This window comes from Periplaneta americana, chromosome 12 (assembly GCF_040183065.1).
Source record: "Periplaneta americana isolate PAMFEO1 chromosome 12, P.americana_PAMFEO1_priV1, whole genome shotgun sequence".
Taxonomy (NCBI): Eukaryota; Metazoa; Arthropoda; class Insecta; order Blattodea; family Blattidae; genus Periplaneta; species Periplaneta americana.
This window is the reverse complement of record NC_091128.1, coordinates 44,141,487-44,154,062: the sequence shown is the minus strand read 5'-3', so window position 1 is coordinate 44,154,062 and position 12,576 is coordinate 44,141,487. Positions and strand designations below refer to the sequence as shown.

At 34.9% G+C, this 12,576-nt stretch overlaps 1 protein-coding gene across 1 annotated transcript in view; it reads left to right on the top strand.

Moving 5' to 3' along the window:
- Positions 1 to 5,673: 5,673 nt before the first annotated feature.
- Positions 5,674 to 12,576, top strand: part of LOC138710355 (myogenesis-regulating glycosidase-like) — a 55,882-nt gene continuing 48,979 nt past the window's right edge. The window contains exon 1 of the mRNA XM_069841192.1: positions 5,674 to 5,820. Within this exon, the coding sequence (XP_069697293.1) occupies positions 5,758 to 5,820 (63 nt within the window). The 5' untranslated portion in view covers positions 5,674 to 5,757. The remainder of the gene's footprint in view (positions 5,821 to 12,576) is intronic.

The following is a 12,576-nucleotide window of genomic DNA, read 5'->3' as shown; positions in this document are numbered from 1 at the left end:
TTACTTACTTACTTACTTACTTACTTACGGCTTTTAAGAACCCGGAGGTTCATTGCTGCCCTCACAAAAGCCCAACATCGGTACCTATCCTGAGCAAGATTAATCCAGTCTCTATCATAGCCCACCTCCCTCAAATTCATTTTTATATTGTCCTCCAATCTACGTCTCGGCCTCCCCAAAGGTCTTATTCCCTCCGGCCTCCCAACTAATACTCTATATACATTTCTGAATTCGCCCATACGTTCTACTGCCCGTGCCTCACTTCCTGAGCTGTTTCTTTGCGGGGCGAGACGCAGAGGGACAGGGTAGGAGGAGCTGCGTACCGCATGTGCCTACTACCCTACGTTCAACACATCGGCCTTTTCAGGATTCCTTTCGTCAGCTATGGAGCAAGATCAGCCGTTGACAAGCGAATGTATAGGCTGTCCCCTCACGCAACAGATTATGTCCCCATCAATTCCTGTAACTAAACACTAATACCAGTTGTAGACTACAGTCTCTACAAGACATTATAGACCTAATCGCGATTACGGTTATCACGTGTACACATCCGTAAACTCTTCCTCAATGGCAGTGTTTCTCAAACTTTTTCCACCGCGAAACCTCTTTTAATCTAAAGTGTAACTGCGGAATCTCTGTAATATTTTATTAGTGTTTAAATTAACAGACAAGTGAAAGCTAGTATCTCAATAATTCTGTTCAGTGGGACGAATGTATTTGCTTTTTAAGCCTGCAATCTGGTTTTATGGCGGAAAGTTGTAGTCTCATTTCTATTGTAGTTCTGCATTTTGTCTTTTCGATATTTTGTTTTAGTGAACAGATGCGCAGAGAATCCAGTGATGAAAGTGATAAATATTATGGGTATTATCCGTTTTAGATGTTCATTAAACATATTATTATTACGCATATTCTTGGATTATTATTATTATTATTATTATTATTATTATTATTATTATTATTATTATTATTATTATTATTATCGGTGGTTTCATGTTATTATTGATTCATATTTCCGTAACATTTATATATTTTTATAATATCCACTAAGTATAAAATAGCCACCGGAGCAGTCCAGTCGGCTAAGGCGTTTGCCTATCGATCCAGAGTTGCACTCGGGCGCGGGTCCGATTCCCGCTTGGGCTGATTAACTGGTTGGGTTTTTTCCCCCGAGGTTTTCCCCAACCTTAAGGCGAATGTCAGGTAATCTTTGGCGAATCCCCGACTTCATCTCGCCAAATACCATTTCGCTATCATCAATCCCATCGATGCAAAATAACCTAGTATTTGATACAATGTCGTTAAATAACCAAGTAAAATCATGTAAGGCTCACGGAGCCCCAGAACATACTTTGAAAAATGCTGCTCTATGGTAATTCAGCAGTTGTCCAAACGGAACGAAGAGTAGCCTAGTGTGTACTTACATTTTAGGAAATCGCCATCAGAGATAATAGCGATAGTGGTAACCACGATTAGAGTATCCAGTATTATAACTAGTAAAGATCCCTGCGATGGCGTAGGATAATGTTTTCAGAGCATGTAATATGCTGCCGTGCCGCCACGTTGCACCTCCCGTGACGTTCCGAGCAGACCTAAGAGGCGTGGTTATAAGCACTAGGGAACTCTCGGTTCAGGACGTGAGACACGGGCAGTACATGGCCTGCCCATCTCAAACGTCTGGATTTAATATTCCTAATTATGTCAGGTGAACAATACAATGCGTGCACTTCTGCGTTGTGTAACTTCCTCCATTCTCCTGTAACTTCATCCCTCTTAGCCCCAAATAATTTCCTCTCTCAAAGTGAGAGTCCAAGTTTCACAACCATACAGAACAACCGGTAATATAACTGTTTTATAAATTCTAACTTTCAGATTTTTTGACAGCAGACTGGATGACAAAAGCTTCTCAACCGAATAATAAGAAGCATTTCCCATATTTATTCTGCGTTTAATTTCCTCCCGAGTGTCATTTATATGTGTTACTGTCAACAACCTATCAACATATGTAGTACAGTAATAAACTAATAATTAAGTTACAGTAACCCTACTAGTCATTGATCTGCCACACATTCCCTTTTATCATGTTTTTTTTTTTTAATTATCATTCGATAAATTGTACAAAATGACCACCTCTGTGGTGTAAGGGGCAGCATGCTGGTCTCTTACTCAGAGGGCCCGGGTTCCCGGTCGGGTTGAATTTCCTGGTTGAGATTTTTCAGGGTTTTCCCTCAACCATAAGACAAATTCCAGGAAATTCGGGCCACAACATCCCTGAATATCATCGGCTTCATTCATCACCAAAACCATATCCATAACAAACAGTAATACATCTACAGTCGCCATCTAGTTCACAACAATAGAACCAGTCTCAACAATAGTACACAGGCCTTCGGATTTCACCCAAAAGATTAATTTGCGATATGATCAAAGATGTTAAAGCGAGTATAAATAACAGCAAAAAAAAAGGTACGATATGGGATGATTCAGAGCTTACTTCAGTTGCAAGCCGGAGCCATACGTCGGCAACACTGTAATTAACTGGCAACCGGAGGCCTACCACACAGTACACGTGTTTGTGCTAATGCCGATTTTCAATGTAAATTAATGTTACAATATAAGTGTATGTCGATGGAATTATGTTCGCGGTCGTACCAAACGTTAATTGTTGATGCTTTATAAACTAGTGCGTGTTGGCGATAAAAACAAGACAATAAATGAAAATATGGCTGCAGTGTTCGGCAATTTTTACGGTTATTAATAATGACAAAATGATTGAACAATTCTTCTAAATATTAAATATTGTATGAACTACATTTTTATAGTCTTACTTGTGGTTTGTGGTGTATCAGAATTCTAGCCAAATTGTTGGGTCTCGCCTGCTATATCAATAAAGTTACGCCGTTGATTTTCAAGTTCATTGTAAACAGCTGTTTTGTGATCCCATAAATGTTGCAGTTTTGTTGAATATTCGGAATGCCTGCTATATGTCAGAACTGTCTATATTAATTTTGTAGATGCATACACTCACTTTATTGGTTTTCAAGGTTTGTGCATTAATATTATTTGTTTTGTAATAAATTAGTTATAAACATGTTTCTTTTCACTTTGCATTTACAGGATTGAAAGTTGTCTGAGTTTACGCTAATTGGCACATACTTAATAGATAATGATGTGTTTTGTTACGTATTATGTTGAAGGTATGTTTCTTCATTTTTTCATAGATCTTTATAATTGGCCTTGGCCTATTTAAAATTATATTTTAGAAAATTTGTAGAAAATAATTTAGGATAACAGTATTGTTATGATGACTGGCGAGGTTCAAACTAAAACCGGCTTCCTGGGCATCTGAATTATTTATAGAAAAGCACGACAGATAATCACATGAAATTAAAACGTATATGATATTCTAGACCTTTCACGTCAGAGGTGAAACAACATAAAGCGGCAAAACATTGTCAATTTACTACCCACATAATGGTTAATTGATTGCAATAGGGTACTGCGAAAGTACGTCGTTCTTTTATTTATTTTTTTGGTACGAGTAATATTTCTTTAAGTATCTATTATTTTGCCTTGTACCGTCAATAAAAAACTCGGATGCTTTTAATTTTTTAAAGTTATAAGTGGCTGTGTGCAAGTACTTACGCGGTATTCTGAAACTCAAATAAAATACCATTTCGCATTCCGTAATAAATGACGTACGGTACATGAATACACTGAATCTTGATCATATGCACTTAGTTTTGTATCAATTAATGTCGAAAATGTACATGTGACAACGAAATCAAAGCACTAAAACTTCAAACGTCATGCCTTTATTTCGCCTCCGCCCGCCTCCACTCAGCGTTGCCAAACCTACCCATGCTCCGGCTTGTAACTGAAGATGGCTCTGGATGATTCCGTACTAAATCCATCTATATTTTTAACCATATCGTTGCTCAACTCAGATGCCATTTTTGTAACAATTCCGCCGTCAGATGTCGGAACAGTTGCCGGCTATTCAAGCGAACAGGGACGCAATCTTGTGGGGACTGAGTGTGCGCAGAAGCGTGGCATGTTAGAAACCATCATAACGTAATGTCTGCGTGGAAACGAAATTCCGTCCATGCATTACCTGGCGGGACATGTGTGCCTCTTGGCAACCACCGCTTTAGTACCTAATATGACTTCACCGTCTGTACTGGTGCGGACCGCAGAGGAAAGAGCTTTATTTTAACATAGAGATTTTTAACATCTGAAGTCATTTGTTCTCATTGCTTAGGAACGGCGAGTGAGGAGTGACGTCAATTATAACAATTATATTATTTGATGAGTCTTCTTAAGAAAGGCAAGTATGAGAGAAAAAGAGACCATGTTTTTATCTATACTAATAATAAATCTGTAGCCGAAATTTTTCTGGTAATTTTCGATTTTCCAAAAATAATTGGTCCTAACATATATAATTAACCACCCTGAAACCGAAAATCGCTTTTTTGAAATTTTTGTCTGTCTGTCTGTCTGTCTGTATGTTTGTTACCTTTTCACGCAATAATGGATGAACGGATTTCGATGAAAATTGGAATATAAATTATGTTCGTAGTAACTTAGATTTTAGGCTATATGGCATTCAAAATACATTATTTAAAAGGGAGGTTATAAGGGGGCCTGAATTAAATAAATCGAAATATCTCGCTTATTATTGATTTTTCTGAAAAATATTACATAACAAAAGTTCCTTTAAAAATAATTTTCGATAAGTTTTATTCCTTGAAAAATTTTTATAGAACTGATACTTAATGAGATAAATGAGTTTTAAAATTAAAATAACTGCCATCTAAGGCCGTATAATGAAATAAAAAACAAATGACTTCGTCTATAAGGGGCCTTGAACAGCAACTATCGAAAGCTATAAAAGATAGCCTACAGAGAATGTTTCTGTGTTTGTATGAAGTAATATCGGAAGCTAAATTAACCGATTTGTATAATTAATTATTATTTCACCATTGGAAAGTGTAGTTTCTCTAGATGGACATAATGCTATAATGTTATTACAGTAACTTCTGATATATAATATAATATAATATAATATAATATAATATAATATAATATAATATGATATATGTAATGTAATATTATATAATATAATTTATTTTTTTGAAGGGTTCAGAACCATAGTGGGCCAAACGCCTTTTACTGAATACGTAGAAAACAAGGGTTAAAATTAAGTTATTACCATAATTCAATGGAAACCTATAACAAGTAAAATAAAGTATACACATTAAATCTAAATGATGTCAATCTTCATTAAACTATTGTTGCATGTAATAAAAATTAGAAACATGTTAAAGGAATTGTCATTGCACCAATGAGTGTCTCTGGACCAAAATGATCGCATTTTAATTATTTGGATGCAATTTAAATTAAGTAACATATTAAACGATTTATCCTTCTATGAAACACGAATGTTCCCTGGATCAAACGTCCTATTTTAATTATGTAATTACTTTATATTTATTTCTAACGGGTGCAGCGGAGCGCACGGGTACGGCTAGTGCACAATAAAATGAACTAACCTCTAAAATGAAGGAAAACTTCAAGAGTCTTGATGACAGAGATAAAATCAATAGAATTATCGCAACAGCAGCACAGTGAGATAAAGGTTTCACGAAATGGCAGAGATATTAGCCATATGAATCACCTATCACTTTCTGTGCTATCACTTCAACGAAGCAGGTGTACTCCGTCCTTGCGCCGCATCACAGGAACTTCATTCCAGCTTGGATGCGCATCATGCAACATTTGAAGCGTGCATTAAGCAACCGCAACCTACCTGTTAGGAAATTGGTGAGTTCTCTTTTCCATAAATTGTTCTGTTCACACGCTTATGTTAAACTTCGGTAATAAATTATTTAAAACGGGAACTATAAATAGAACTTTGTCCATTAAGATTCTACTCATGCTTTAAACCAGGCGTGTCCAAAGCAATAGGTAGCGCCGAATGCAGTCCGCAAGACTTCAGTCAGGAGTGGGGTGAAGGAGTAGCTGATACAAATGACAGTGTCTGGCAACGGTGAATTAATTCATTTTTCTGTAACCAATGGCTGTTTATGTATCGAATTATGAACATCTATATACAGTGAAACCTGTTCAAGACGGAAGTGACATGGTCCTAATTTTTTTTTCCGTTGTGGACAGGTTTCCGTATTATTCAGGTGTGACATTAAAATTGAATATTTTGTCATTCATATACATGAAAAACAAAATGGCATGCCGCAAACTGCAAGAAGTACAAAATGTTCCATTTAACACTACTCACAGTAAATCAGCTTTCTGTCGCTTATACATTGGTGAATCATCTTGATTAAAATCCGATTTTCTGTATAAATATTATCGTAACTCACTCATTAGTCATTAAAAATTACTAAAGTTTACTAATCTCATTCTATTTAATATCTAACACTATACTCTAATACTGTACTGCATATCACTGCACATTATTTATTAATTGGGCTAGGAGCCATCTATTAGAAGCCTTGAATTCTGGTTTATTTCATTTCTTTCTCAGTTCAATAGCTTGCGTTGCAGAGCAGATCCAGAAATTGGCTTGTTCTTCGAAAGGTCATGAAGAACTCACTCCCGCAACAGTTCATTTATTTTTACATAAACAGTTGCTTTCTGGTTCCTTTTGTGTCACCAATATTGTCCGCATGCCACTCGCTCATTATGATCTTTATTTTTTGAAGTGTCACACCTGAGTTTTCCACAACTGTACTTCAGTATTATTTCACATAGACTTTGTTTCTAATTTTCCTTTATCTGGATAACTTTTACTTCATCACTTAATGTTAATGTCACAATTTATGCAATTTTTTTTTACAAGGAATTCACTACACTTGCGCTCTGTTTAGCTACGACAGTATACGGGTGTGAAGCATTGAAAATCTTTGAAGGGACTCGTCTGCTAGTCAACAGGGTAATAAAATTTATGACCGAGAGGCCAACACACCCTCGCATCCTCTAGACTTTTGCAAAGAAAACTTCTTTTTATCTTAGTGACCTATGTACATATTTCTTATATTCCTTGATATTACGCGCTGTTTCAAAATATAGTTACAAAATAAAGTGTGTCCAAAATATTGTTTCCGTTTTGAACAGTAGCAGACAGTTTCCGTTTCCGCGTTGGACAGTTTCCGTTTTATTCAGGAAAAATTACACATAATACATACAAATTTCGCCGGGACCAATAAATTGTTCCGAAATAGACAGGATTCCGGATTATTCAGGTTCCGATTTGAACAGGTTTCACTGTATATATTTTGAAATGGTAATGGAAATTACGGGAAAACGGCTGAACGGATTTTAATAAATGACACGTCATTTTGAACCTTGGAACCCAAAGTTTTTCAGAAAATTAGTAGCTTTCAGTGTAGTGTCAATTTTCCTACATCATTTTCCTATTTTCCAAAATCCATCTTTCGTCAGTTTTGAGAACTAATTAATTGCATTTCAGAATATAACAAACCACACACTACAATAAACAAAACACGAAGGCCATGACCTGCAGGATTGCTGACATATTTAGAGTTCAGATAGCTCAGATATAATGCCAATATGTCGATCTTCATTAGTGTAATTTTTTGATAACGTATAAAAATTAATTTATAGGTCTGATTCTCTGGTCTGTAGTTTTCCGAGTACACCTGTGTATTGGATATTAAGAACTACAAAACTTAAGAATGTTTGATGACATTATTACCATTAAAAATGAAATATTATTATAGTTAATGCAACAAATAATGGTATACTGATGATATGAAAGTGAAACCTTTTGGGGCTTTAAGTAAGTAGACGCAGAGAAAGAATATTTTATATTAGATCTTCATTTCTATAATTTACTGAGTAACGGCCATATACATGTTACTGAAAACTATAAAACTTACGTAAGGTAACAATATTGTATTAAAATGAAATACTTTTATAGTTATTAATCAAGTAGTGTGGGTCTTTTTCATATATTTAATGGCAGTGTGATATAGATATTTATGTCTGATTCTCTCATTTTCCTTGTTACTAATTGAGTCATGCTTCCTATTTTAGCTGCGTCTTTAAACTATATCAAAATTAATTTCATATTTCTTTGGTTTAATCGATTATATTTGTGATCGCTGCCAAGCATAATTTGTTGTACGGAAAATAGCAAGCCATTTCACGTCTTCCTACCGTGATGAGTAAGTTTATTTTCCGCAACCAGCAACGAATGAAACACTGAAACTGCCAACGATTTACGATGGACAATTTTATTAAGGGAGCATGTAAGATTCTACAAGTCTGACATATCATTCGCCTCATTTTCCGGATCTCAGCAATAGATTCCTCACAACAGCCTATATTACAGAAAATATACGTGATAACACTCTTTGTTACACAAATTAATCCAGCAGTATTTGGTAGATCATTATTGTCTGGAGGAAGCGCAAAAATTACGGTTCCTAAGAAAAGACCAAAAGGTATTACTTAATGATAAAATAAGAGGCCGACAAGATTTTGTAGCCTCTTGATCACCTCAGCAAGATCTCTTAGCGGGGAAAAAGTGATTCTGCCCTCTACATTTCAGGATAGTTCACGAAACATGCAGCAGCTATACCAAGATGCTAAGTTTTTTGTTCAAAGCATGACAAACCCTACATTTTCTTAACTTTCACCTACAATCCGCAATGACCTGAAATAGCTACTGCTTTACTCCCACATGAAAAACTCGCTGATCGTCCTGACATTGTTACTTGCGAATTCACATTGAAACTCAAGCACTGAAGACGGATAGGTTCAAGGAAAAGTATTTGGCATAAAAAACATTCAGAGGGAGTATGTTTCACTATTATGGAAGCAAATAACTTACTTCTTATGGACTCAGTTTGCAGTATTTTCTGCATGAGCCACTAGGCTATAAACGTGCTTCTCGATACTTTCTTATCAAAATAATGTGCACAGCACAATAAAGCAACAAGAGAAGTTTATGGTTTACAATTTAGTACAGGTCTGATTATGACTTGATCGTTATTGTCAGTGGATATAATATTTTCAATTGCAGCGTCAATGAACTAAGTGACAATATCTAATCGACTTTAACTTAATTGTGCAATAATGCTTCTATAGGCGCCATTTTCGAAAGAAACAAAATATACTTATAAAATGGTGGAAAGAACATTTCAATAGCATTCGTTTTCATTTTAAATGTCTAAAACTGTAACAAGTTTTTCGTTTAAAGCCGCCACTGATTATTGTGCCTCTAATTACGCTTTGTAGTTCATATACGATATTCCAACATGGTTATAACTGCTGGAAAATATTGGCATCCTATCTCCAGATAACGTTATGCCAGCGAAAAATGTGAATTATCTCACAATATTCAACTATGGCGATCCAGTTATGAGCAAATAGAATGTTGCATAACGCCCATGCTATCTGAAAAAACTTCATGTATCGCATTTTTTATCATGGAGAAGAATAACTGAGCAAATGATTACCTACTTTCTTACAAATTTCTAGTTATTTTATTTAACTAGCTAGCTAGTGAGTACAAATTATATTTATAAAACAAAATGTTTCTAATGCAAGAGCCAGGCTCTTGTACGGTGTGGTCTTAGTCAATAATATAACACAAATTTACAAGGATAGTTTACTAAATCCAGTAAGTAACTTAATTTAAACCAATAAATACAAACAAGAGCAACAATAAGGAAGAAAGAGGAAAAGGGAGAAAAATACATATTTAATATAAACTGACAATCCGACAGAAGCCAGTGATATTCAATAAAAACATGAATATAGTCGACAGAAATAATAGGTAAAAAAATACATTGGTAATATATATATCAGGGATAATTTTACAAATTCCTTTTTTAAAAGCTTCAATTTTAAAATATTTCAAATTTGGAAAATGGTTTGTAATTTTATTATAAAGTCTTGGGCAGAAACTAGCACCATGTTTAAGAGCTGCACTTGTATGACATTTAGGCTCAATTAATGGGAAAGTAGACTTTTGTCTTCCAGTACGATATTCATGTCGATTAGATTTATGTTTTATTTGATTTCTGTGGTAGTAAGTTAGTAAACTATATTTATAAATTTCTTCAATAGGCAATACATTAAAATCTGTATAAATTAAATTTGTTGGGTAATCCACATTTTTCGTCAGACAAATTTTTATTAATCTTCTGTGTAATAAAATTAATGGATTAAGTACAGATGATGCTACTCCACCCCAATTTATTATACCATATTGTATTAATGACTGTACCAAAGCTAAAAATATTATTCTCAATGCCTCCTTAGCGACAAAATTTCGAAGTATTATGAATTTATCAATTGTCTTTCTTATACTTGTACACATGAAATCAGACTGTTTATCCCAACGTAAATGCTGGTCTATAATACAGTAATTCCTAAATATAAAGAACCCAGAGGTTCATTGCCGCCCTCACTTAAGTCCGCCATCGGTCCCTATCGTGAGCAAGATTAATCTAGTTCCTCCTCTATATATATATATATATATATATATATATATATATATATATATATATATATATATATATATATATATATAATTTGAACTGGTAATGGAAATTACGGGAAAACGGCTGAACGGATTTTAATAAATGACCCCTCATTTTGAAGCTTGGAACCCAAAGTTTTTCAGATAAATAGTAGTTTTCAGTGAAATGTCAATTTTCCTACATCATTTTCCTATTTCCCAAAATCCATCTGTCGTCAGTTTTGAGAACTAATTAATTGCATTTCAGAATAAAACAAAACACACACTAAAATAAACAATAGACTATTACACAGGACATAGAGTTTAGATGGCTCAGATTCTTTCACATCATAATGCCAATATGTCGATCTTCATTTGTGTAATTGTTTGATAACGTATAAAAATAATTAATAATAAGACTACAAAACTTAATAATGTTTAATGACATTATTACCATTAAAAATGAAATATTATTATAGTTAATGCAACAAATAATGGTATACTGATGATATGAAAGTGAAACCTTTTGGGGCTTTAAGTAAGTAGACGCAGAGAAAGAATATTTTATATTAGATCTTCATTTCTATAATTTACTGAGTAACGGCCATATACATGTTACTGAAAACTATAAAACTTACGTAAGGTAACAATATTGTATTAAAATGAAATACTTTTATAGTTATTAATCAAGTAGTGTGGGTCTTTTTTATATATTTAATGGCAGTGTGATACAGATATTTATATGTCTGATTCTCTCATTTTCCTTGGTAGTAATTGAGTCATGCTTCCTATTTTAGCTGCGTCTTTAAACTATATCAAAATTAATTTCATATTTCTTTGTTTTAATCGATTATATTTGTGATCTCTACCAAGCATATTTTGTTGTAGGGAAAAATAGCATGCCATTTCAACTTCTTGCTACCGTGATGAGTAAGTTTATTTCCCGCAACCAGCAACGAATGAAACACTGAAACTGCCAATGATTTACGATGGGCAATTTTATTTAGGGCGCATATAAGATTCTACAACTCTGACATATCATTCGCCTCATTTTCCGCATCTCAGCAATAGATTCCTCACAACAGCCTATATTACAGAAAATATACGGGATGACATTCATTGTTACACAAATTAATCCAGCAGTATTTGGTAGATCAGTATTGTCTGGAGGAAGCGCAAAAATTACAATTCCTAAAAAAAGACCAAAAGGTATTACCTACTGATAAAATAAGAGGCCTACAAGATTTTGTAGTCTCTTAATCGCCTCAGCAAGATCTCTCAGTGGGAAAAAGTGATTCTGCCCTCTACATTTCAGGGTAGTTCACGAAACATATAGCAGCTATACCAAGATGCTAAGTCTTTTGTTCAAAGCATGACAAACCTTACATTTTCTTAACTTTCACCTACAATTCGCAATGACGTGAAATAGCTACTGCATTACTCCCACATGAAAAACTCGCTGATCGTCCTGACATTGTTACTTGCGATTTCGCATTGAAACTCAAGAACTGAAGAACTAAATTTCTAGTGGAAATGGAAATAGAATTGTAATTTGGCACCACGTGCCTTCCTTTCCCTAACCTTTGGAACAGTCGTGGAAAGATGGTATGGGCCGGATGTCTCCTACGTGGGTACTAGGTACGATACAATCTGCGAGCTTGTCTACTGTTCCCATTGGCTCATCCGTATTCCAAAATCATATCTGCTTATTCCGCTCTCGTGTACTCCTCCATTTCACTAGAACTGATCGACTGGACATTGCAACTTGTACACATACACTGCTGTCTACAGACGTGCATATCAGGACCGACCATGTCCGTTACACGTTACGCTATCTGCATTGCTTTAGTGTAGTTTCCTGTCCCCGTCCCTCAGACAGCGCACTGAATGGAATACTGTAAGTAGACAACGTAGACAACATAAACAACGTCAGATGAATACAGTATGTGTAAGATGTACAGATAAATGCACATGAATAAGGTGTACATAGGAATAAAATTATTTCATTTCCACAGAACTATTTTTGCTTTTAACTTTCGACTCGGTCATTTCCGGACCAGGGTTCCTGA